This window comes from Gouania willdenowi, chromosome 10 (genome assembly GCF_900634775.1).
Source record: "Gouania willdenowi chromosome 10, fGouWil2.1, whole genome shotgun sequence".
Lineage (NCBI taxonomy): Eukaryota > Metazoa > Chordata > Actinopteri > Blenniiformes > Gobiesocidae > Gouania > Gouania willdenowi.
Window position 1 is genome coordinate 12,316,755 of NC_041053.1, and position 24,555 is coordinate 12,341,309.

Genomic DNA, 24,555 nt, shown 5'->3' on the forward strand with positions numbered 1-24,555 from the left:
TTTTGGGGAAAAACATCCGGAAAATGTAGATAATGTGTAAAAAATGAGTGAGAAATGGGAGAAACGGACGAAAAAGTTGCATCTCCATGGCCAAAAGATGGGATATTTGACTAGTTCAGTAGTTCAGTTGACTATTAGTTCAGAGGCCAAATACAGAGCAGCTTGATCTCAAGTAGGTCAAAGATTTCAAGGAGGAAAATGAGCAATTTCATCATTATTGTGCCCTAGTTTACACACAGGATTTTGTAAGAATTGTGCAATTTTTCATCTGTAACTAACATTAGAAATGACTGTAATTATGTGATATAAGCCTCTGCTAATATTATTGAGTTTCATTAACATGATTTTATTAATTTCTCTGTCATTTTTACTTTCTTCTGGGGGCGGAATTGATGTTCCATAGGGCCGGATTTGGCTCCCGGGCCATGAGTTTGACACGTGCCTTATGTCATGGAAGATTCCATTACATTTTGGAGGAGATCTGAAACAATATACTGATTCTGGACTAGTTTACAAAATCAAAAGATCTGAATTTCTTATCATCTCAAAAAGTTCTTTTTCGGTTTGTAATTAATCGATCTTTATGTGATGTTATGTCGGGTTGGTTCCTCAGGTACTTCACCCAGTTTCATCAGGATCAGATTGCATATTTCATCGAAATTTTTATTAAAAATTTTTTTTAAAAAAATTAAAAAAAAGGGGGGGAAGTCCATACAGTTGGACCTATTGTATGAAATATGTTATATAGGTTTCTTCTCTATACTACCAGCTCTTATCTCTGAAGGCCTGTTGCATGCTAGCTACATATTACATGACTCAACACTAACACAATCCATATTTTGTTGATACCACATAAAAGCTCATAAATCACAGTTGCAGGGGTTGGTCTGTGGTGTGACTGATAACTGGGCCAACTTGCACCAACCAAACTACTGTATGGGTTACACCCAGCCCAGGAAGATGAAATGTCTACTCCCAATTCTCTGGACATTTCATTCTGCTACAGCCACCTGCATGTGTGCTTGGTTCCAGGACCAAGCAGGCCTGTAAAAACTTTACTTGTGACTATAACTAAACTAAATCACATGGAAATAAAACAACTCTTGTTCAACAAAAGTATCGGGGAGAAGACAGAGAAAACCTTACAGTTATTAATGGAGATATACATGTCTTCCAAGCCTTTGAAATGTGATTGATCATTGAACCATGATCTGATCAAGATGATATTTGGTGCCTAGCAGAAGTTTGCACTCTCTGAATGCTCTTGGTTACCTACATTTACAATTTGTGGATATTTTAAGACAAATTGGGTTTATGAATACGTAACAGATCCTTGGTATCACTTTACTTGAAGTTTTATACATAAGGCTGACATTACGCTATTATTAGCATGAATAAGATGTCATGAAGGCTGTCCTTAAGCTGTCATTAAGTATTGTTATGACATCTTTTGCAAAATTATGACCCATTTGGAGCTATGTTGGCATTTTTTGGGTTCTAGTGGGGGTTAGGGTTAGAGTACCAAAGGATTAGGGTTGGGGTAACGAACAACACTTAATGACAGCCTTCATGACACCTTATTTATGCTACTGACATATTGATAATATGTCTAAATCTTCAAGTAAAGTGTTTCCAGATCCTCTCATTTACAACTTATTAATTCCTTTTTTCTAATTTGGGCTCGGATCGCTCGAATACGTGGTTTTGTTTGAATATTTATTCCAGCTGGGGAGTACGTGCTACATATCAATGACCCTCTCACATCTTGTTGGGAAAATCTAGTGTTTGATATTTCTTGGTTTGTCTCTCCAGCTTTTCCCACATTGCATACGTCTCCATCTCTTGTGTTTTCTGAGTGTAGTTTGAGTCCTCAGTGAATGTGTGTGTCAGATGTGGTCTCCCTCTGAGACAATACTATTATTACTGTAGTTTTCCTTTAGCTCTGCTGAAGTCTCATTTGATTCAGCTGTGGTTTTACTTTCCCCTGCTCCAGTTTGATGTTGTTTTTCCTCTCTCTTAAGAGGAGATGATGATCAGTTTGCCTTTTCTCCCATCAGCAGCCTGCAACAGCCTCACTCCCCTTTCTTTCTTCCTGTCTGGAAGTCAGCACATCGGCAAGCACTGCCCACTATTGCCACTCAACATCCCATCACTCACCTGTCTGTTTCCAAGTTTCTGAGGCTCACACATGGAGTCGTTTTTGAAATCAGTAAAACATTGAGTATATTTTGACCCCAACAATGCATCATTGTTTGTCCCCCAACCAGTCAGTGATTGTTATCCCCTTGACCTCTCTAATAAATCACTTCATTCAATGTAGAATTTCAACTATTTTCTTAGTCTTCCTTTGCGAGCATTGACTGTATCGGTCTAATTTTGTGCTGCCACAAAAACACATCCCCAAATAATTGTATTTGAAGAGGGTGCGGGGTAGGCCAACATACTACAAAAATTAACTCCAAAAGCACAAAATGCGACAGCAAAATGCGCAAAAGGCACAAAATGTTGACGCAAAGAAATAACAAAAAATAATCCAAATATACACAAAATGACCAAAAAAGACAAAATCAACCACTTGTAACTAAACCCCCATATCTTTTGTTATGCTGAAAACAAATGTATTTGGGTATTAAGTAGTGCTGTTGATTGATCCTGGTCCAATTCTCAACATTTTAGTCAGAGTATTTCAATTTGGTATATTTTGTTGTAAAATGTAAGAGTGACTGCCCTCTAAGGGTTAAAACCCAACTATTACAATTGATTTTTGCAATTGGCTGAGAACAAGATTCTGTGACATCATTTGACCATCGTGCATCACAAACAAACACTGTTGGCCCCGCCTCTTCTATAAGAAAGAACTCTGAGCAATCTGTGGTGAGTAGGTTGGATTGAAAGATGAGTGAATAGAGAGGAATGTTGAGTAATGAGTAGCTATTTAGCATAGCAGAGATTGTTCTTTGGAGATTTCATAGTATAGACTGGGTGTGTCTTAGCTGCTCCAGAAGCCCCGCCCATTATCAAGACTTTTTTTGAATTTCCTTCACAGTGGCAGGGCATCCAAATCCTGGGGTTAATCTTTAAACGGGGACATATTATAAAATTCACTTTTGCCATCTTTTTGAACACATATGAGGTAACTTGAGTGTCCACACGGCACACAGAATATTAAATAAATCCATCCAGTTGTTTGTTTGTGGTCTATGTAAGTCTTACAACACAGATAAAATTGCTCCGTTTGAAATTTTACTAATATGTGACGTCACTAATGAAATCAGGAAAGAAAATACCCTCCCCTCCGCTGGTAACTCCACCAATGGATTCCACCCCCAACCTGATGAAAACTTTTGCAAAAGTCCGCCATTGTTTTCCTTGTTATAGCGAAGGAGTGATGGCTACGGGTAAAACTAAATACAGAACTTTCCTGCTGCCGGTGCAGCACCTCCACAGTGAACGTACACTGTAGTGTAAGCACTATTTGTTCATGCGGCGGTGAACTCCGCTCTTGTGGTTCGGCGCATTGGCTGTTATATAACCTAGTATCGCTGATCTGACGTGTCTGTGACACAATGGGATCCAGCGGTTAGAGAAAACATATGATTATCACATTAAATGCACTCTTCCTGTAGTTAGAAAAGCAGAGGAGGAGAAGAAAGTGACTTTGCAGCTTAACATTCCGGTGAGAGTCTGAATGACTGCTGCTGCTGCTGCTGCTGCTGCTGTGAGACCCTAAGCGCTGAGCTGGACTCACTTACAGTGTTTTACTGTAATGTGCAGTTTTTTGGCTGAAAACCATAACAACAGTGTGTGTATAGCCAAAATAAAATCAGTTTGGTGATCACTGGTAACCCTGTAAAAGAGCTCGACAGGAAGTGAATTAAACACGCCCACTTATGAATATGCATCAGTAGGCCCCAAAACGGCCCAATTTCAAAACTGCTCAGAAAGGGACTTTTCAGAGGCTAAAACTCTGGAAAACCAGTGAGTTTGTGAAAATAAACTTCAAATACTATGTTTTTGGGGTTCTTAGAACAAATGGAGATGGGTGAAATATTGCATAATATGTCCCCTTTAAACAAAAAAAAAAAAACTACTAAATTTGTTAAACAACAACACAAGAACAAAATGAGTCCAGAAAAACACAAAATGCCCACAAAATTAAACAAAACAACAGAAAAATACACAAAACGACTCCAAACATGCTCAAATCGACAACAAATATTTAGAAAATGACAGAAAAATACACAAAGTGACAAAAAAAAACTCACAAAACACCACAGAAAAAGACAACAATACAGTTCCTATATTAATGCTAGGATTGGTCATTATTCTAAAAGGTGACATGAATTCATAAGGTGGCCTTTGGATCAGAGAATCAATTTTTTGTGGCCCCTGCTGTGATAATAGTGTCCCATCCCTGCTGCACTTACACACACAAATATATATATATATATATATATATATATATATATATAAAAAAAAACACACAACAGCACCAGTGCAGCCTGTTCTGTAGCGTTTCAGATCTAAACTACCATGTTAGAGCTCGTCCAGACCAAATATTACAGAAAAGAAAAGCTGTAAGCCGTTTTGTCAAGGTGGTTTTAATTTTACAAGTTTAATTTCCATTGTGCAATTTGAAGTGTTTCTATACATTGTAACATTGTGCTGATTGTGTGTTGGTTTTTTTAATAAACAAAAATAGACATTGATCATTAAAGGTGTGCTGCCAAACATCACTGTTGTCAGAACTCATGCATGGCTCTTTTTTCTTTTTTACAAAGTTATTTACAGAAACGACAAAAGAAAAACATTGGCGATTATATGCATTCAAACATATTGGATGATTGAAAAATGTTAATTTGGATAATGTTTTAATTGTAAAACAGGTCTAAGTGATGTCCTGGAAATACTTCTGTACAATTACAAAGTGATTATGTAAAGTTATTGCTGCTATAGTATGTCATTATGATTTGTATGGTATAGATTATGCGAGAGAAAATAAAATTAATACTGTACATACCTGATTGTGTTTGACATAATGGGAGCTTTAATTCCTCTTTAAAGCAGAATAAAAGTTAATTCCTCTTTAAACTGACCTTATAAACACTTAATTCCTAGTGCTAATTTAATTCAGAGTTAAACTTAAATCCGAATTAGGTGGCTGGTTTATTCCGATTTTATTCCGTGGCCACTGAGTGTACGGTTACAGTAAAACTCAATGAATTCATCTGTCTAAAGTGAAAGGCCATTGCACACTACAGAGCAGGAAATCAAAGCTTGAGGAAAGAGTGATTGAGAGAAAGTGACCACCTAACATGACTTTTACACTGGGATTTACAGGAACAAGAGAAATGAGACAAATGTGGAAGTCATGTGATTAAACAGAGAGCTGTTTTTGAGACTGAGGGGAGAGAAAAAGGAAGCCAAAGAGGCTCTGGTCTCTGATATGAAAGAAGAGCTTTGATGCAGCATTACTTCCAAAGTAATGCAAAGGCAAGTGCACAGCAGACAGGGAGAGAGAAAGCGCAATAGTGGTATTTTTAAGAAAAAAAGCTGATGAGTGGCTGAAGGAAGAGTCCCACTGTTCCCAGCACACACACTGTCACAAACACCCAAAGAAAGATCCTGTCGATAACCATGGCCACGTACTTCCAGTCGTCTTCCACCTGAGGAGAGAAGAGAGGGAAACGTTGTTTTTGTTATTTTGTTCTTACGGTATATATACCTATCAGTGAGGAATGTGTGTTTCTGGGGTGTCTGAGAAAATCAACAATTATATATTTACTACAAACAGTACACATAATGTATGGTTAAATAATTGAAGAACAGACATCAAGGACAATACGCCTCAGGGAGCTCTGACATCAGAACCAAGTCAGTCTGTGAAGAGACAGAACCAGAGCTTAACTTGGGCGGGATCCTGTCGGAGAAAGATCCGGTGTCACGGTCTGAGTTTACCTCCGTACTGAGATTATAACCCTAACATAATCCAATAAACAAATAAAACACGCGTCCGTTCACTTTGAAAACAAAAATGAACAAAAATGAATTAATTTTTGCGCATGTAGAATCTCAGTACGATGTGAACTTACTACATGACGTCGGCACCTCCCAGAATTTGACCGGCACTTATTTGATTGGATCCAGCACCTCATGTTATTCATTTTTATTTTTTCAGCAACTCCTTTGCTTTTAGGTGTTTTGAATACATTTTGAAGTATTATATTTGGACATATTTGTCTTTTATTGAGTTGAAATCACTGGAAATGTCATTGTATACACAAAATTGAATCTAAAAACTGAGTGAAGGAGAGCAAGAAAAGTCAAGCCACGCCAAAGCTTTGTCTACAGTGTGATTATGCACAAAAACAGTTTCTCTGTCAGCTTGGAAGATGGTAGAAAATGGCTATAAAAAAAGGCAGTTGGATTGAAATAGTTTTTTTAAGCCAATAAGTGAAGCTGTTTCTGTGGAAATCACAGAAAAAAGCAGCAGCACAGCAGCAGTTAGCATAGTGAGTAACATCACCTGTAGCGACGATGCAACAGACAGAACACAGAAGGAGAACTATCCAGGGGACATGAGGAGGACTCAGGGAAAGAGAGGAGACGACAGAGAAAGTTCTGCTATGGACACTGAGACCAGGGAAGTTTGGACAGTTCAAAGCCAAGATGAGCTGCTACTATTGACTTATGAAAGACAAGGCAAGCCTCAGCTGTGAAATATGTAAAAAAAAAAGTTGAGAAGATAGAAATGGCTCCATTTATTTTTTTGGCTGTTTTGACAATAAATTTGGCAAATTTGACAACTTTCACTCAGAGTAAGTGAATGGGTTTGATCCAGAAGATATGAACCCAGCAGGTCTCTCAGATCTACTGACACAGGTCAGATAGTGGAGCCCAGAGTTCACAGTAAACATGGTCATTGCTTTTAGTTGTTATGCTGCAAAGAAGTGGAACAAACTGCCAGCAGAGCTGAAGTCAGCATCACATGTGAACATTTTTAAGGTTAAAGGCACTTTTTTTCTCTACTGCATATGATTGAGAGAGATTTTTGGTCATGTTGTTGATGATTTTAAATGTTTTTTTGTGCCTTTTTTTGCCGACTTTAATGTTATAGATTTTAAGTTGAATGTTGTCTGTTGCACTTTTTGAATGTAAAGCACATTGAGCTTCCTTGTGTTTATAATGCGCTATTCAAATAATTCTGCCAATTGCCTTAAGAGACAGATGTGCTCCATAATGGGCGATTGTCCATGCTTCTTTCAGGCTGATTCATCATTCTTTTATTAAACATTTTGGTTAATTGGTTATTTGTGTTCATGTGATATTATTGCCCCATTTAGTTAGCAAAAAGTGCTTTCTCTCTCTTACTGCTGGAACAACACACAGCATTTGTTCCGGGACCTAATTATTTACAATCTAAGCATTGCATAGAACTCTGTAAACTGCTTTCATCCAGAAACAAACTTGCAAACAATCCATCATCAGAAATGTGTCTGTTTGAAAAAAAAAAAAATCAGGTTTTGGTAGTGTGGATCCTTTTTTTAAAGAAACACAAAAAAATAGTTTTTCAGTCCAAAACATGTTTAATTAGTCTCTATTGGGCAGTTTTTAATAAACCTATTGAGTCTCATTTAGCCCTTGAGCTCCTGTTCAAACAACAAGTACCCCCTCATCATTCTGTTGGCAGCCCTTTGATTTTGAATACTGCTGTAGTTGCAGAGGAATACAACTAAGCAGCCATCTACCATTTTTCTCTGATGTTCTATTACTAAATGTCTATCACCTTCAGAGAGAAACTAGTACTATTTACCTCTGCTAAGGAGATCATGTTTTTGCTGGTGTTATTTCATTTATTTGTCTGTGAGCAGTCTAGTAAAAGTGAAAATAATGGAAATATGTTGATTAAAATTTTCAGGAAACATCCGCAATGGGATAAGGAACAAAATGATCAGATTTTGGGGATGATCCAGATCAATACTACGAATCTGGATCAGTCACATTATTTTTTTTCTACGGTGGCTGAGAAGTGCAAAACACATTTACAAATAGCACAACACATTTACAAATTATCGTAAAACGTTTACAAATGACCACAACACTTTTACAAATGACCACAACAAATTAACAAATGACCACAACAATTTTGCAAATTACTGCAACAATTTTAAAAAAGGTCAAAACAAATGAACAAATATGGAAACACTTTTACAATTACAATGTGCCTTTGTAAAACTGTCTCAACATTTGTAAAAGTGTTTTGCTCTTCTTTTTTATTTATTTATTTTTTTTTGTTTAATATATATGTATATTTGTTTTCAAAATTGTAAATTTATTGTGGCATTTGTAAAAGTTTTGCAATAATTTGTAAATGTGTTGTGGTATTTGTAAATGTGTTTTGCACTTCTCAGCCACCGTAGTTTTCCAATCGTGTCGATTAATGTAAAATGTATTAATAGGTTGAAAATGTCATTATGTTGGAAATAAATTGCTTACAAGTACATCCATGAAAATGAGTCCACAAACCCCAGTCAGGAATCACTTGGAGGAGTTATAGAAAAAAAATACAATAGGATGCCTTTAACCTCATGAAATAATAATAATAATAATAATAATAATAATAATAATAATAATAATAATAATAATAATAATAATACATTTTATTTATGAGCGTTTTTCAAAAACAAAGATGCTTTACAGTTGTTAAAACAAAGAACGGCACAATGAAAGCAGTTGGAGTTGCATGAATGCAGCACTTCTTTGAGTAATCACTACGTCACATTTTGTCAAACATGTCGACCTACAGGCATGAGTTTGATTGCAGAAGCACATTAGAACGTTGACGCACTAAGATTTATGGGTTAAGTTTATTTCATGCTGTTGTGATAATAAGCTAAATTTATTTAACACTGCTCCTCTTCCTTTGAGCAGCCAAGGAATAAAAGACCCCGAGATCTAGTTTTGTGTCTGGTGTTATTTTACATTTCACTAGCCTACAGTACAGTCAGTGTTTTTCTAACGGCTGCCTGTTCCACCTACTCACACCTTCTTAGATCACAGTGCTGCACATGACACTAGTATGACCATGCAGTCAGGTGAACACAATGAGATTAGTGCTGCTGTCACCACATGGCTATTGTGTTGGTGAAAGCCAGGCAGGAACAACTATTCTGTGAGCCTCAAAGAAAGATGGGAGCGTTGCTGAGAAAAGACGGTTAACAAATATATCAGGAGCATCCAGGATGTGAACCAGGAGGCGGATACGCAAAGCTCTCCATCTGCGACAAACAAGCTGCTTAACACTCCCTTTATAGCCCTGTAGAAATGGCTTCTACACTCTTACCCGGGCTTGGTAAAATTTCACCTCCCGTGTGATGACACATAAACATGCAGTGTGTGCTAAAGCCTCTCACATGTCTCTATATGAAACACTGAAGATTGAAGCTTTATGGCCTACAGACTTAGCCGGGGTGCATTTTACCACCCGATTATAGCTGCTAGAGTGTAAATAATAAGAGTGATCCTCAAAGAATTAATAGGTTCTAAAAATATTTGCCAAAAATGTTTGTTTGGCTCCAGACTCCTCTGGGAGGATTGTAGGTCTCCACCTTGGCCCAGCTCACAATGAGCAGAGTCTACATGTTTTTTTTTCTGGTTTATCTCAATCCCACCTGTTTATTCTGCCTTTCAAACACCTACACGGTTAGTTAACTGGACATTCCATCTGTTTGACTATTTTGGGCAATAGTACTGCTACTGTTTTAGATTAAGTTACCCATCTTTGGGGGAAAAAGGTCATTTAAAAAAACACATATTAGGTTCTTTAACTGATAGAGGGATAAGTGTTTTAGTTCATTAAAATAATAAATCCTAAAGCTTGTACCAGAAAGTTAAAATCTAGTTGTTGATTAAAAAAAAACAAGTAGAAGAAGAAATGTGGTCATCATCCAATCTGGCCTATAACCATAAAGTTGATGGCACGGTGTTAATTTAGATACTATATTTTCAGTCTGTATGTTAGAGATAACATTCACAGAAACATTTTAAACTGTATATTTACGTTTTGCTTTAACATTATTTTACAAAAAGCATTTTTGAATGGCATGGCGCCTTTAAGTGTTTGCCTATAAAATAGTTGTAATTTATAACTATGGTATATTTTTGGGTTCATCCCACTTAAATTCCCAATAAGCTTCATGTGTCATTTGACACCACTAAATACACGTATTTGTTCTAAAGACATGTGGGAAATCAGTATTCATCTCTGGTCCTCTTCCTACACTAAATAGAGGTATAGAACGCTGTAGTCATCTCCTACAACAGCACAACTTCTTACAGTCGTGTTGCAAACTCCATCATTTCAGGTTTATTGATAACTTCGACCTTTTTTGGAAACGCGCTGATCTATTAAAAAAAGGTTGGTGTCCATCCTAATTTACATGGAGCGCAAATGCTAAAATGCAATTTACCATCTGTGATTCACAGCTCTACACGTGCATGACTAGCTGAGAATAAACAGTCAGCTACAGACGCCTCCTTAGATAAGCCCCTTACTCAAAGCACATATACAACATAAACACTGTGCTGAGCAGCAGGGGTGGAAAGTAACAAATTACATTTACTCTCGTTACTGTAATTGAGTAGCTCTTTTGTGTACTTCTACTTCTTTGAGTACTTACGTCAATTTTATTTCAAGTAACAGTACTTCGCTACATTGGAAATAGATTCCATTGCAGATTAAATTAAATCCCACTCGTCCCACGCCTGTTTCCGTTACATACATTACAATATTTAATTTAAAGTAAAACCATATTTTTCGTCAGTCCCCGGGTGTTTACTGGTGAGTGCACCACCTCATCCTCCCTCCCACTGGTGGGGGTCCTGCCTATAGATCCCGCTGGTCTCTGAAGATCCTCTCCCTCCAGTGTCTCCCGTGTGCCTCGTCCTCCAGCAGTGCCTGATAAGCCACTGTGCATCTTTACGCATTGTGTGCACGTTCCTTTTTATAACAGCTACAAGTGTTGCAGCCAATTGATTGGCAGTTTTACACAACAATCATGTGATTTTAATTACAATTATTATTATTAATATAAAACTATATTTGTAGGTGCGCACACATGTCCAGGCAGATCACTCCGCTCTCAGTTTGCTGGTCATCTGGAAGTTCCTAAAGTGTCTAGAAGTAGAACAGGAGGCAGAGCGTTTGGCTACCAGGCTCCTGTCTTTGGAACCAGCTTCCAGTCTTAGTACGGGAGGCTGCTACCCTCTCCACCTTTAAGGCTAAACTCAAAACCTACTTATTTGCTAAAGCGTACACCGTGTAATAACGTTAACATAACCACTCGGAACAAAGCTCTAAACCTAAGAATAGGAACTAAAAACAAAGATAATATAGTAGAACACCAACATTATATTCAAACACAATCCACCATCTACACATAGCTCTAATGGGCTGCAATGGGTGAAGTCCAGTCAAACAAGGTTGTGCTGGGTTGCAGCCAACCCCCCACTTCTGAACCTTGTTGTATACCCATCACCTTGCTGACATTGCTTACGCACCATTAACAATGATGTCCACCCCATACTCATTACTATTCCACTCACACAAAGTTTAGCACCAGGTTTTTCCATGCAGGCAATCCTGCTAATATTCTCCTCGCTCTTCTCTCTCTTTCCTGTTTCAGGTGTCTTGAAGCTGGAGTTGACAGTTCCTGATCTGTGGTTCACAGCTCAACTAGTCTGAGACACTCTGATGTTCTATCTCTCTATCCTGTTCTGTTGGTCCTTCTGTCCACTAAACCCAACCAGTCAAAGCAGATGGCTGCCACCTCTGAACCTGTCGCTAAAAGCTTGTTCATGTGGATCTTGTTGGGTTTTTCCCTTCTTATTATGAATTTTATATTTTGATAGCACTTTGAGATTACTTTGTTGTCATTTGCGCTATATAAATAAAGTTGAATTGAATTGAATTGAATACTAAACTTCACTATCTGCAATGAAAATAAGCCTAATATGCCTGATTGAGTTATTTATAAATGTGAAAGAAATATAGAACTCAACATTTGGGAAAAAGCATTGCAAAAATATAAATGATCATATTATTTGCAAATCCTTTTGATAGCTGAGAATGTGCTTCACACAGTCTCTATGGAAGTTAGAAGAGAAGGGAGTTTTTCAACTACAAGTTATTCAGAAGTTTGGTTAGTGTTGATTATTGTAGCAAAACCTTTAAACCAAAGCGAAAACCAACTGAGGCTGCATTGACAACATGCACATGACACCCATTGTGTGTTCACAACCAACTTTCTTGCTAGGATATACAGCACACATCCAATACGATATGCGGTCATGAATTTTACAATACAACACCCCCAAATACAATAATAAATAGACCGCTATATGCAGTCAACAAAGGATTTCCCCTCCACATCTCACCCTCACTCCACTGTGGGCTAGGACCACCGTTCATTATCTGATAATCAAACAAAAACACAAGTGAGCATCTATTCTTTCTAACGGTAATGACTGATATGTGATTACAGAATCTCTCCCGGTCAGTTCTAGTCAGACTGCCCCAAGCAGGACAGATACCATCGTAAACTGATAGCATTCACAAAGGTCTCTTCCAGAGGAGGCTCTGTCATTGTCATGACTACCATTATCAGCCACATACAAAACCCTGAGAGAACTGAACAACATCAGATTCACTGAGGCACACACACTGAAAGCCTGTTAACCTCTGAATCCCAGATCGGTCTGCTTCTAAAACCCTTTGACAAATAAACTCTGTGTCCGCATCTGATCAGCAACCCTCAAACTTGACTCGGTCTAATTAATCAAAACCACCACAATAATGACAACTACATAATTCTTTCTAGATTGACAGATATTTTATTTCTGTTTTTTTTGTGTCTGTTCCTTACTTTAACCACAAAATGCTCGTCAATAGCTGAATTTCCATTACAGATTTTTGTAAAATATAAGTGCAATTTCTAAATGTTGACAAAGTATATTTGCACTTTGAACGTGTTTCCATTGAAGGTTGTTTTGGAGCCTCGTAACTCCTGTGAAATCTTATCCCTTGAGACTTTGCTACAGAAAGACGGATGCTCCAAACCTCCTTTTAACACTGTGTACTCCTTTGTTGTTTGCTGTCTAATGTGGCAGTAATCATTTTCAAGTATCATGCTAAAGAAAAAAAGAAATATCCCGGTCTCCTCTTCTTCTTACGTTTTCTCGGAAGTGGTCATGTGACCACATTCTGTGGTGTGTATTTGCAGAAAAAGTGTTTGCATAGCATTTTAGCGACACATTTCAAAATCGAAACCTCTAATTTTTCTCCTCATGAAAGCATAAGAACCTTTTAGTGATATTTGAGTGTTTTTTTTTTTTAGAAAATCAGGTTTCCTTTATCAGTTTTCATTGCACTATTTAGATTTTGCACATTTGCAAGGGTAATGAAAACACAGCTAATGAAACCTTTTACTAAAAAAAACAGTTCAGGTTCAGTCAAGCTCTTTGGCTAAGATTAAGATTAAGTTAGGAGTGAAAGAGGAATTGTAACACTGCTCTGGTTTACTGTGGTTTGGTTTCTTCAGTGATACAAACTTACGTACCTCTTTGGCTTTGTTGCGGGTCCTCATGTTTTCGGCGATGTACTTCACACTCTCAATGGCCTGCTTGATTTCTGGTGAGACCACAGAAAAGGCAACGACAGCGTTGACTGGTGACGAAGCTTTGATGGGCCTTGGCAGCTTGGGGTGCTCCGACTCCTGGGGTCCCTGGTTCTGAGAGGCAGGTGGAAGCGGAGGAGGTGGAGGCACCATCTGGGGTGGAACAGGTGTTGGTACCTCCTTACCTCTGTAAGGGCATCGTCTGTTTATATCTCGGGACACATCCCGGGTCAAGTCTTGAGTCAAGTCTCGGTTTATATTGGCGTATTCCACACAGTTCATAGAGCCGCCAGCTGAGGAGCTTCCTCCACCAGGGCCGCTCTCCAGAGATGGACACGGCATTCCACCAGTTATACCTCCGACGCTTATACTCCCAGAGCCGCTATCGAGGCTGTTCTTCCTTTTCTTACTGGCCCCACCGCCTCCTCCTGCCTTGATGCTTGCAGGCGAGGTGCTTCCCTGGTCGATAGGTCGCCTCATCAGCATCACCTTTGGCAACACTCCGAGAAACACAGACCTTACCCACTCCGGCATGGTGTGCGTCATCGGGGTGCGGTAGTGCACGTTGAGCACAAACACTGTGATGACGATGCTGAGCGTTACAAAAATCATGGTGAAGAGAAGGTACTCGCCAATCAGTGGGATGACCAGCGACGTGGAAGGAATGGTTTCAGTGATGACGAGGAGGAACACGGTGAGGGAGAGGAGGACTGAGATACACAGGGTGACCTTTTCACCACAATCTGAAGGAAGGTAGAAGACCAGCACCGTGAGAAAGGAGATGAGCAGGCAGGGGATGATGAGGTTAATGGTGTAAAAGAGAGGCAAGCGTCGGATGTAAAAGGAGTAGGTGATGTCAGTGTAGATCTCTTCACAGCAGTTGTACTTGATGTCATGTTTGTATCCTGGTGCATCAATGATCTCCCACTCCCCACTTTCCCAGAAGTCTTTCAGGTTCACCTGTTAAGGTTGGGGGAAAAAGAAGGAAAAAATGAAAGAATAATTTTAATAAATACAACTGTGGAGCCAAACTGATAGAAAAGTTAGTAATAAAACCACCCACACTATTAAAAAGCACTGATTCTAACATCTACAATCGCTTTTAATCCTCCCACCAAAACTTTATTTTTAGCGTGTTTGATGGGAGTCAACATTGAGAATGTAAAACATACTAAAGTGCATCTGCAGCTCACGCAGAAACATTTGGCATTACGTTGAAGTGTGAAAAAAATATTACTTTCTAGGAGATTTGGTTTTGGCATTACTGGTGCATTCAAACATCCTACTAATACTAACTTACACTTAAGGTGTCAAGCTTATTTTGGTTCAGGGGTCAGTCTGATCTCCCGCAGTGTGGATCAGGCAAAACATGTCAAAAAGAAAGCAAGTTAAATAATACAGCGCCCTTGTTTTAACACTATTGGAAAACACAAAAGATCATGATTAAAATACTAGAAGACAATGACAAAATAATAATGACAAAAAAACTCTACACAAAACAACAAACATATGAGAAGACAAAACCCTTTGTTTTTTCTTGAATTAATATTCACATTGGTCATTATTCTAAATGCTGATATGAATGTTGATAATGTGGCCCTCGGAGCAGAAAATCACATTTTTGTGGCCCCTGCTGTGGTCGTAGTTGCCCATCTCCATGGTAAAGGGTCAGGCACTGGTGTAGGAAGATATTCCCTGTTAATATTACCTCCTGGTTTTCAGGATAAAAGGAAAATCTTTTAGGGTGGCATAAGTTTATGGTTAGTTTTAGGTAAGGGGACTGTAGTATTAAACAGGGAAAGTCGAGTTGGTGGTATGGACTAAACGAATGGTTTGGGCTGTTATGCACAGAAAAGACAACTTGATGTTTTTATTGTGACGTCATTTAAATGTCTATAAGTACTAAATTTGGAGATCAAATCTTATGTTTCCACTCCTACCTTCGAGCCAATGAGCACAAGGTCAATCTTGGCTTTGTCGTAGGTCCACGAACCAAACTTCATGGAGCAGTTTTGGTAATCAAAAGGGAAATAGGTGATATCCATTGGGCAGGAAGATTTAAAGATGGCCGGAGGAACCCAAGCAATTGTCCCGTCGAATTTGAGCAGAGCCTTGGTTTTGTCCTCCACAAGGAAGTCACCCACAGCACTGTAAGAAAACATAGACGTAGTATGATGTAATATTAAACAATGGCGTTTAGCATAAATCAAGTTTCAAAACAAGTGTACTAATAATGTCTACAAATTAGGACATTTGGTGCATTTTAAGTTTTGAAGATCAATGCATGACTTCTTGACACCGTGTGCACATGATGGAAACGACACCTACGTTAAACCCGTTTCTTCCTCTAAGCAGTGTTTGGCACAAATTTGGACCCACTGTCCTAAAATATAAACGGCCACTATGTTTATTACAAAGCTGTACTCAGAATGAATCTGAAACTAATCCCACTAAAACGTCAGGGGACACAAAGATTAATGTTACGGTTAAATCAGGGATTAAGGTAACCAATCAAAGGGAAATCAGAAAAATGGAAAAATGGTTGGAAAAGAAATTAAGTTTGTGATTTAAATCATATATTTCCTTCTCAAATATGTATTCTTATATAGGCAGAAGGTTCTGAATAGTCTTATTGAATTTGATCAAATTTTTAACCCTTTTCCTGGTGGACTTGTGTTGAAATAGTGGCCTAGCATAAAGACTAAGCTAGGAATCAACATATTTCAACCAAAGTTTGGATAACAATAGTCATCCAAGCTCAGAGTGGGTCACAAACAGCCCACTTAGATATCGGCTTTTTGGAGCCGATATCTAAGTATCATCTATGAAAAAAAGAACATTGATATATAACTGATATAATATATACTCTGTGTACATGGATACATATTTGTAAAATACTCAAAATATGATTAAAGCTACTGATAAATTAGAAAAGGCAAACGTGTGCAAACTGTACTTATGGAATAACCCATCATACTGCTCACACTGCTTCACACCATTTACACCCCATATATCATTGCGTGCTACCAGTACAAGAGGAAACCTCGTCTGTAGTGGTAGCATTTCAGAGCATGGAGGATGCCGCAAGACGATTAATGTTAACCCAACCACTAGGAACGAGTGTATGATAGTGTATCATGTTCTCCCTGCAGTCTGTGCCTTCTCTGACTTTTTTCCTCCTACTGTCGCTAAATGCTTGTTCATGTGGATCTTGTTGGGTTCTTTCTTTCTTACTATGGACTATATTTTTTCTAAGTGCTTTGAGATGACTTTGTTGTAATTTGCTCTATATAAATAAAGTTTAACTGAATTGAATTGAAATGAATACAACAATGAGTCCAGTGCCTACTTTTCTTCTTAGCGCCCGCCATGTTGAAAACAATGTGAGCGAAGGTTACGCATTACGCAACGCATTGACATCATATCCGGGAGATGTCCGTAAATTCCAGCAAAATCTCAGGCTTCTGTTATCACGTGCGAATGCGCCATATAAAAGCAGACGAAGATCAATGCATGACTTCTTATTTCCAAAAGGGCTTTGTCTTTCTTTAGTCTGTTTGTAATTCACGTTTAATGAGAATAAAACACATTAAAATGAGTCAGAAGAGCTCTTGTTCACTAAAACTTACTTGTTGTACAAAACAATGTCAGGTCTCCAAATCTTATTAGAAGGAACTCGTATAAACTCAATCCCATCGTATTCAATGGGCATCCATTTCAACTTGTAGTCGTTCCACACCTGAAAACACAAGGACACTTAAAAACACTCTGAGGATGCAGAGATTAAAATCACTAAGAACTAGTTACAAACTCTTAGGCCCCTATTTCAAGCAGTGCAGCACTTACGGCACACCTAAAGGTCGAGTTATAAGCGCCTGAGTTACGATGAGTTACCCCCAATTTCCACTGATTGCGTAACTGCTGCGTATCAGCAACAGAGCTGAAACATTTTGATTTTAGTCATTGTGTCAATTTTCATTGCATGCGTATGTGGTCCGTCACAGCTGCGTAACTACTGTGTCATGCTGGAGCCCTCTGCAACAGATATGCAGACCTTCTATTTCTGCATTATTATGACACATACATTCAGCAAAGATAAGCTCATGTGGGACAGGAAGTAGTGCACAGACACCGAATAAAATATCTTGAACTCCGTGTTCAAGGCGGATCATATTTCCATCCACTTTCCGACCCGTTTACTCCTTCTCAGGGTGGTCGGGGTTTGCTGGTGCCTATCTCCATATCTCCAGCTTTCTTCAGGTGCTCAGTGGGGCTACACCCTGGACAGGGCGACAGTGGATTGTATTTCACATATACTGTAAATATGGACCTTATCCATGGTTGAATCACTTTAATCTCCACAAAAGCGGGAGATCTACAGGGGAGGAGCGAGTCGATTTCCTTCTGCTCCTCTCCAAGGACACAATGAACTGTTTGTATGGTTTTGTGGTTCTCTTTGTATTCACTACAACTCGCTACATTGCGCGATTACGCAAGAATTAGCAAGATCTCCTGATTCCTAGCTGCAACAGATATGCATCACAGACGGAGGCGGTGGGGAATGACCGACAGCGGATTACACAGCAGTGAGCAGGGGAGATGTTATTGAACAGTTACGCATCCAGTAAAAGTCTGGTATTAGACAGATTATACAGACATATCGATTGTGATTGTGCCACCTTTAGTTCATGAGATATCATTGTGAGAAAATGTAATCTTTCTAATTTATAGTATCTCAGGTTCACAGCCCTGAGCCAAATGGCCCACAGACTTGTCCGAGGGACAGAGGTTGTCCTTCAACTCAATCATTTATGAATGTTGACTGAAGCAGAAACTATTTCTAGTCTCTGTTGACTTTTTTTGCCATCTCCTAGAATTCATTCTTTCAGCAGTGGTGCTTAAAGATGACAGTTAACATCTGCTTGTCAAAATTAAAAGTGTGTTCTATTCCGTTTTCTGACCCGCTTGCTCCTTTTTACAGGGCCGCGGTGTTGTGTTGGTGCCTATCTCCAGCTCACAATGGGTGTTAGGCAGGTGTACACCCTGGACAAGGCGTAAAATATAAATGTTGTTACTGTATGTGTTACACTGAACACAATTATTTAGAAATATATTCATCAGGTGGAATCTGCAGGTGTTGAGACACGGATGGTATTACTGTGACCAACAGTCTGTTGAGTAAAAAACCCAGATATTTAAAAACCTGTTAATGGATGTGAAAATAAGCACTGTGTCTGTGGTCTGTACTGAACCAGTCTGTGATGTAAAACACCTTCTTTCCTGCAGAGCCGTGTCCCTTTTCTAACAGCTTACGCTACAGTACATTCTGTGCTGTGGAATGTACTGTATTGTGTGGAAAATGGACTACGCCACAACCACACCTGATTTTTAGGGAAACACGTGCAACAGCGCAAGGAGGAAAAAAAGGCTAATTTGAGCATGCAGGTACTTAATGCAAAGCACAGAGCAAAGCTGCTCTTTAGATCACAGAAATAGACTCACATGTCTCAGCCACAGGTTGGTTTCCATTATCTGGTTCACCTCATCCTAGAATAGAATAAAAGCTCAGCTGATTAATGAGTCATATTCTGCATTTAAAACTGTTTCTTTTTATCTCATATCTTCTCATTAACAGTAAGCAAATACTGGATGTTTTAGGGAAAATGTTCTGATAGCATACGGATGTGGAAAGAAAGAAAGAAAATACTGAAATAATACATTTTCAGTATTCTTCTGGCCCGTACAAAATAGATGTAAGCCTGAAGTTGCCATCATATGATGCTGCAAATGTAAGCTACTTATCTTGAAACATATTTGGGCCAGTTTTGGCTGAATTATGGCAAGTTATCATCGACTTATCTGGATGAGAGCCAAATGTAGCCCATACACAAGATGATGTCAATACTATTTGGTCTGCCTGTGGCTGACATCTGGCTTTGTGATGGCTTGGTTGTGCCCAGGTATTTGCCAACAGGAGTGGAGCGCCCAAGTGCTATCATTCCATGTGGTATGTGGGCCAGATAAACATGCCAGGTGTGGGCCCACTGGGCCAGATATGGACCAGATGAATTTTGCATTATGGGTGCCATCATATATATTTAATCAGCCCATTAAAGCCATACTTCTCTCTAAGCAATGTTTGAAGTGTGGACTTGGCCAAATAAAATCAAGACGTTTGTTTGTACTTTAACATCAAGTCATGGAGTCTTACCACTTTGACAAGCTGAGAGATGGACACCTCAAACTCCACAGTGACTGGATCGGACACATTTTCAACAGGTCGGATGAACTGGTTGTATCGTCGAAACAACCTCCGAAATAATCGGTCCTCTGCCTTTGATGAAAAACCACCTAGTAACAGAGGAAAGGAATAAAATGAACACTGCATGCATAAAAATATTTTGACTATATTTTGTGCCTACAATATGCTTTCATTGGCGAGGTTTGACATGGCAAAATAATGTGTTCTTTTAAAAAAGAAAACAAGTTCCATGGTTGGGGTGTTTTTCACAACATATGTCACATATGTTATATTAATCTTTATTGATATTGTCTCAATGTCAATAGTCAGTGAAAGTAAAATGAAGTCAGTTAAAGTTTTTATTCAGTTATTTGCCTGTTAAGTCCCTAAAATAATCCTGCTTGTCTTCATGGTTCCTGTAAGTGAGTTACCAAGGTTTGACACCGTGTGCACATGATGGAAACGACACCTACGTTTGGCCCGTTTCTTCCTCTAAGCAGTGTTTGGCACAAATTTGGACCCACTGTCCTAAAATATAAACGGCCACTATGTTTATTACAAAGCTGTACTCAGAATGAATCTGAAACTAATCCCACTAAAATGTCAGGGGACACAAAGATTAATGTTACGATTAAATCGGGGATTAAGGTAACCAATCAAAGGGAAATCAGAAAAATGGAAAAATGGCTGGAAAAGAAATTAAGTTTGTGATTTAAATCATATATTTCCTCCTCAAATATGTATTCTTATATAGGCAGAAGGTTCTGAATAGTCTTATTGAATTTGATCAAATTTTTAACCCTTTTCCTGGTGGACATGTGTTGAAATAGTGGCCTAGCATAAAGACTAAGCTAGGAATCAACATATTTCAACCAAAGTTTGGATAACAATAGTCATCCAAGCTCAGAGTGGGTCACAAACAGCCCACTTAGATATCGGCTTTTTGGAGCCGATATCTAAGTATCATCTATGAAAAAAAGAACATTGATATATAATTGATATAATATATACTGTGTGTACATGGATACATATTTGTAAATTACTCAAAACATGATTAAAGCTACTGATAAATTAGAAAAGGCAAACGTGTGCAAACTGCACTTATGGAATAACCCATCATACTGCTCACACTGCTTCACACCATTTACACCCCATATATCATTACGTGCTACCAGTACAAGAGGAAACCTCGTCTGTAGTGGTAGCATTTCAGAGCATGGAGGATGCCGCAAGACGATTAATGTTAACCCAACCACTAGGAACGAGTGTATGATAGTGTATCATGTTCTCCCTGCAGTCTGTGCCTTCTCTGACTTTTTTCTTCCTACTGTCGCTAAATGCTTGTTCATGTGGATCTTGTTGGGTTCTTTCTTTCTTACTATGGACTATATTTTTTCTAAGTGCTTTTGAGATGACTTTGTTGTAATTTGCTCTATATAAATAAAGTTTAACTGAATTGAATTGAAATGAAGACAACAATGAGTCCAGTGCCTACTTTTCTTCTTAGCGCCCGCCATGTTGAAAACAATGTGAGCGAAGGTTACGCAATACGCAACGCATTGACATCATAGCCAGGAGATGTCCGTAAATTTCAGCAAAATCTCAGGCTTCTGTTATCACGTGCGAATGCGCCATATAAAAGCAGACGTTGAGGGGTCAATTCTTTAATACATGGGGTCCCCAGGTAATACTTATCCCGTGCCAATGGGGCTTAAGCCACCGTGAGCACCCTTCTTTGTAACAACAATAAAAAAAAAATAGATAAAAGTCTGAACTCCTGAAATAGGGCTTTCATGCATTTCCAAAAGTGAATCTTATCTCAGTTTGACCTTTAAATAAAGAATTTAAGCAGGGTTGAAAACGTTGCTTTAATCCGTAAGGTCACAGAGAGCGTTTATAATGGCCTAAAGGTGTCAGTGAGGAGGAGGAACAGAGTGGTAGTCATTGTGCTAGCTGCTAACACTGTAGCTTATGCTCCTGTCCACTTGCTAGCAGTAGTACACAGGGTTCAGGTGTCACAATAGCTGTGTTCAAAATGTCATAGTATTCATACTTATTCTGATGTCAAAATTAGTATGTAGTAGATAGTATGAAAAGAGTGAGAATGCAAGAAATACCCAGAAGTATAATATATCGGGACATCTTTATGCACGGTGGGTACACTAGTCATAACCGCCCCATGATGCATTGCGAGCGGAATGTAAACTCGTCCTGGGACCGGCCTCAATTTTCAACACAAAAGCAGTCTCAGTCATGAAGCCAGGCTAGATTAAATACCCTGTTATAAATGCTTGTTGGATTAATGTTTTGTACAAGTTCGAGTGTCACTCGTGAAATTAATTTTATTAACATTTAATAGATTATACCAGCCTCAATCAAGTATGATCCATTGAAAACCTTCAATTTGTTTGCTGATATGTCAGGTTTTTAGAATATGATTGACTTCTTCAGGCTAGTTTATTCGGGGGTATTTAGCATTTGGTGTTAACTTATTTAGCGTAGCGTAGTATTATGCTATTTTTCCCCAACAACATGAAGTCACTTTCAGAGCGCTGCTAAAAACAGACTGTTTTTTGGGCCTTCATGCATGTGTGTGTTTATCACAGCAACAGCAACAGTAAATCATTAACGGTCTTCCTTCTCCTTCCTCACCTGACCACAGAACTAGACCATTTTTGATGATATTGTTTTGTCCAACCGCTGCATCACATTGGGTCACAAACACGTCAAACCATCCCATAAAGGTGAGACAAGGTGGTATAACGGCTACTAAAAATGAAACTAATTATGAGCGCTCTTCGGTTTACCTATATACTGGATTGTCTATACACTGAATATAAATACAGTATATTAACTATATCAACCTGTATTCGCTATGTTTATTTTACCTGTGAGGTAGTTTGAGAGGGAGGAGCTCACATTCTTATGTAGGGTAGGAGGAGCCAGGATTGTCAGGAGGAGGAGTTTGCAACTTAAGAAATCATATTGGGACAAAAATCCAACTCGACCGTTTGGAGATGACTTTTTACAAAATGTGGAATAACATGGGAGGGAGGAAAGAGAACTTTTTCAACTTTGGCCCTCAGAATGAGGCTAAAGGAATGTATATCACTGTCGCGAAACCATTATAAAGTGATTTCTTCACAATACTGCCGCTTTAAATCTAAATGTTTTAGAGAAAAAACTAAAATAAAGGTCATTGTGAGGAAAACTGCCAGTGCCAGCAGTAACAACCCTCATCCGTTCAAGCAGAAAATGTAGCCTCACTTAGGACGACGCACACACACTGATGCCATTTGAGTGTCTTGAATTTGTCCGTACCATTCTATGAATATTACATACTAAAATATTTCCCCTTTTCTTTCTGATCAGCTTAAATCTGAACACTTCTGACAATTGACCCTTGACCAAGCAATCTCACTCACTCCTAAACACCAAATAACATGAAACGCGTCTCAAAAGCCTAAGCTTTGCTCTCTAAGCCCAGCTTTCAAATCAAGAAGTGACGCACACATAAAACATCACAGAGCTGCACTTATAGAGCTGTGGGAACCATTTCAGTGATGGAGGTGAAAGTGTATTTATCAAAAGGGCAAACATGTCATAACCCACATGCACAATACTCTGTCTGAAAAGGCTGGTTTCCATGACAACCGATCAATAAAACATTGAGCTTTAATACAGATCTATCTGCGGGAATCAGTTTGGTTCCCAACAACCAACCAATCCATCATCCATCCATCTATTGATCTATCCATCCATTGATCCATCCATCCATCATCCTTCTGTATATCACTCCATCCATCCATCTTTTGTTCAATCCCACCATTTATCCATCTATTCATCCAATAATCCATTTGTATATCACTTCATCCATCCAATTAGTTGATCAATCCAACCATTGATCAGTCCATCTATCCATCCATCATCCAACTGTATATCACTCCATCCATCTATTAACTCATCAAACCATCCATCTATTGGTCTATCCATTTCTCCATTGATCCAACCATCATCCATCCATCCATCTATTGATCTATCCATTCATCCATTGATCATCCATCCAATTATTGATACAGCCATCATTCATCCATCCATCCATCTATTGATCCATCCATCATTAATCATCCATCCACCTATTGATTCATCCAACCATTCATCTATTGATCAATCCATCAATCTGTGGATTCATCCAACCACTGATCCATCCATTCCTCCATTGATCCATCCATCATTTTTGATCCATCCATCTATTCATCTATTAATCAATCCAACCATCCATCCATCTATTGGTCCATTCATCCATCATCCATCTGTCCATCAATCCATCCATCCATGTATTGATCTATACATCCATCCATCCATGCCCCTTAAGGATTACTGGTCCCTTTGACTATTAACAAACAAAGATGCAACTTGAATTTTTTGTTTCACGGTCATTTAAGGTGAAAGCAGACATTATTTTTTTTAAGGCTATGTACAGCTTCAAACATTTCATATACACTGTCTACAGTGAGGTGATGAAGCTGCTCTTACACTTATTTCCACAGGGAGTACACTTGATTAAAATCCTTCACAATACCATCAAGTTATCGCACAAACAAAAGTATTGGTTTTTACTCGCATTCTTTAGAGCAGTGG

At 38.7% G+C, this 24,555-nt stretch overlaps 1 protein-coding gene across 1 annotated transcript in view; it reads right to left on the reverse strand.

Moving 5' to 3' along the window:
• Window positions 1-4,763: 4,763 nt before the first annotated feature.
• LOC114471659 (neuronal acetylcholine receptor subunit alpha-3-like) overlaps window positions 4,764-24,555 on the reverse strand; it is a 39,999-nt gene continuing 20,207 nt past the window's right edge. The window contains exons 2-7 of the mRNA XM_028460537.1: window positions 19,885-20,024; window positions 19,176-19,220; window positions 17,303-17,412; window positions 15,614-15,821; window positions 13,617-14,633; window positions 4,764-5,666 (exon numbers count right to left, since the gene is read on the reverse strand). Coding sequence (XP_028316338.1) covers window positions 5,541-5,666; window positions 13,617-14,633; window positions 15,614-15,821; window positions 17,303-17,412; window positions 19,176-19,220; window positions 19,885-20,024 — 1,646 coding nt within the window. The 3' untranslated portion in view covers window positions 4,764-5,540. The remainder of the gene's footprint in view (window positions 5,667-13,616; window positions 14,634-15,613; window positions 15,822-17,302; window positions 17,413-19,175; window positions 19,221-19,884; window positions 20,025-24,555) is intronic.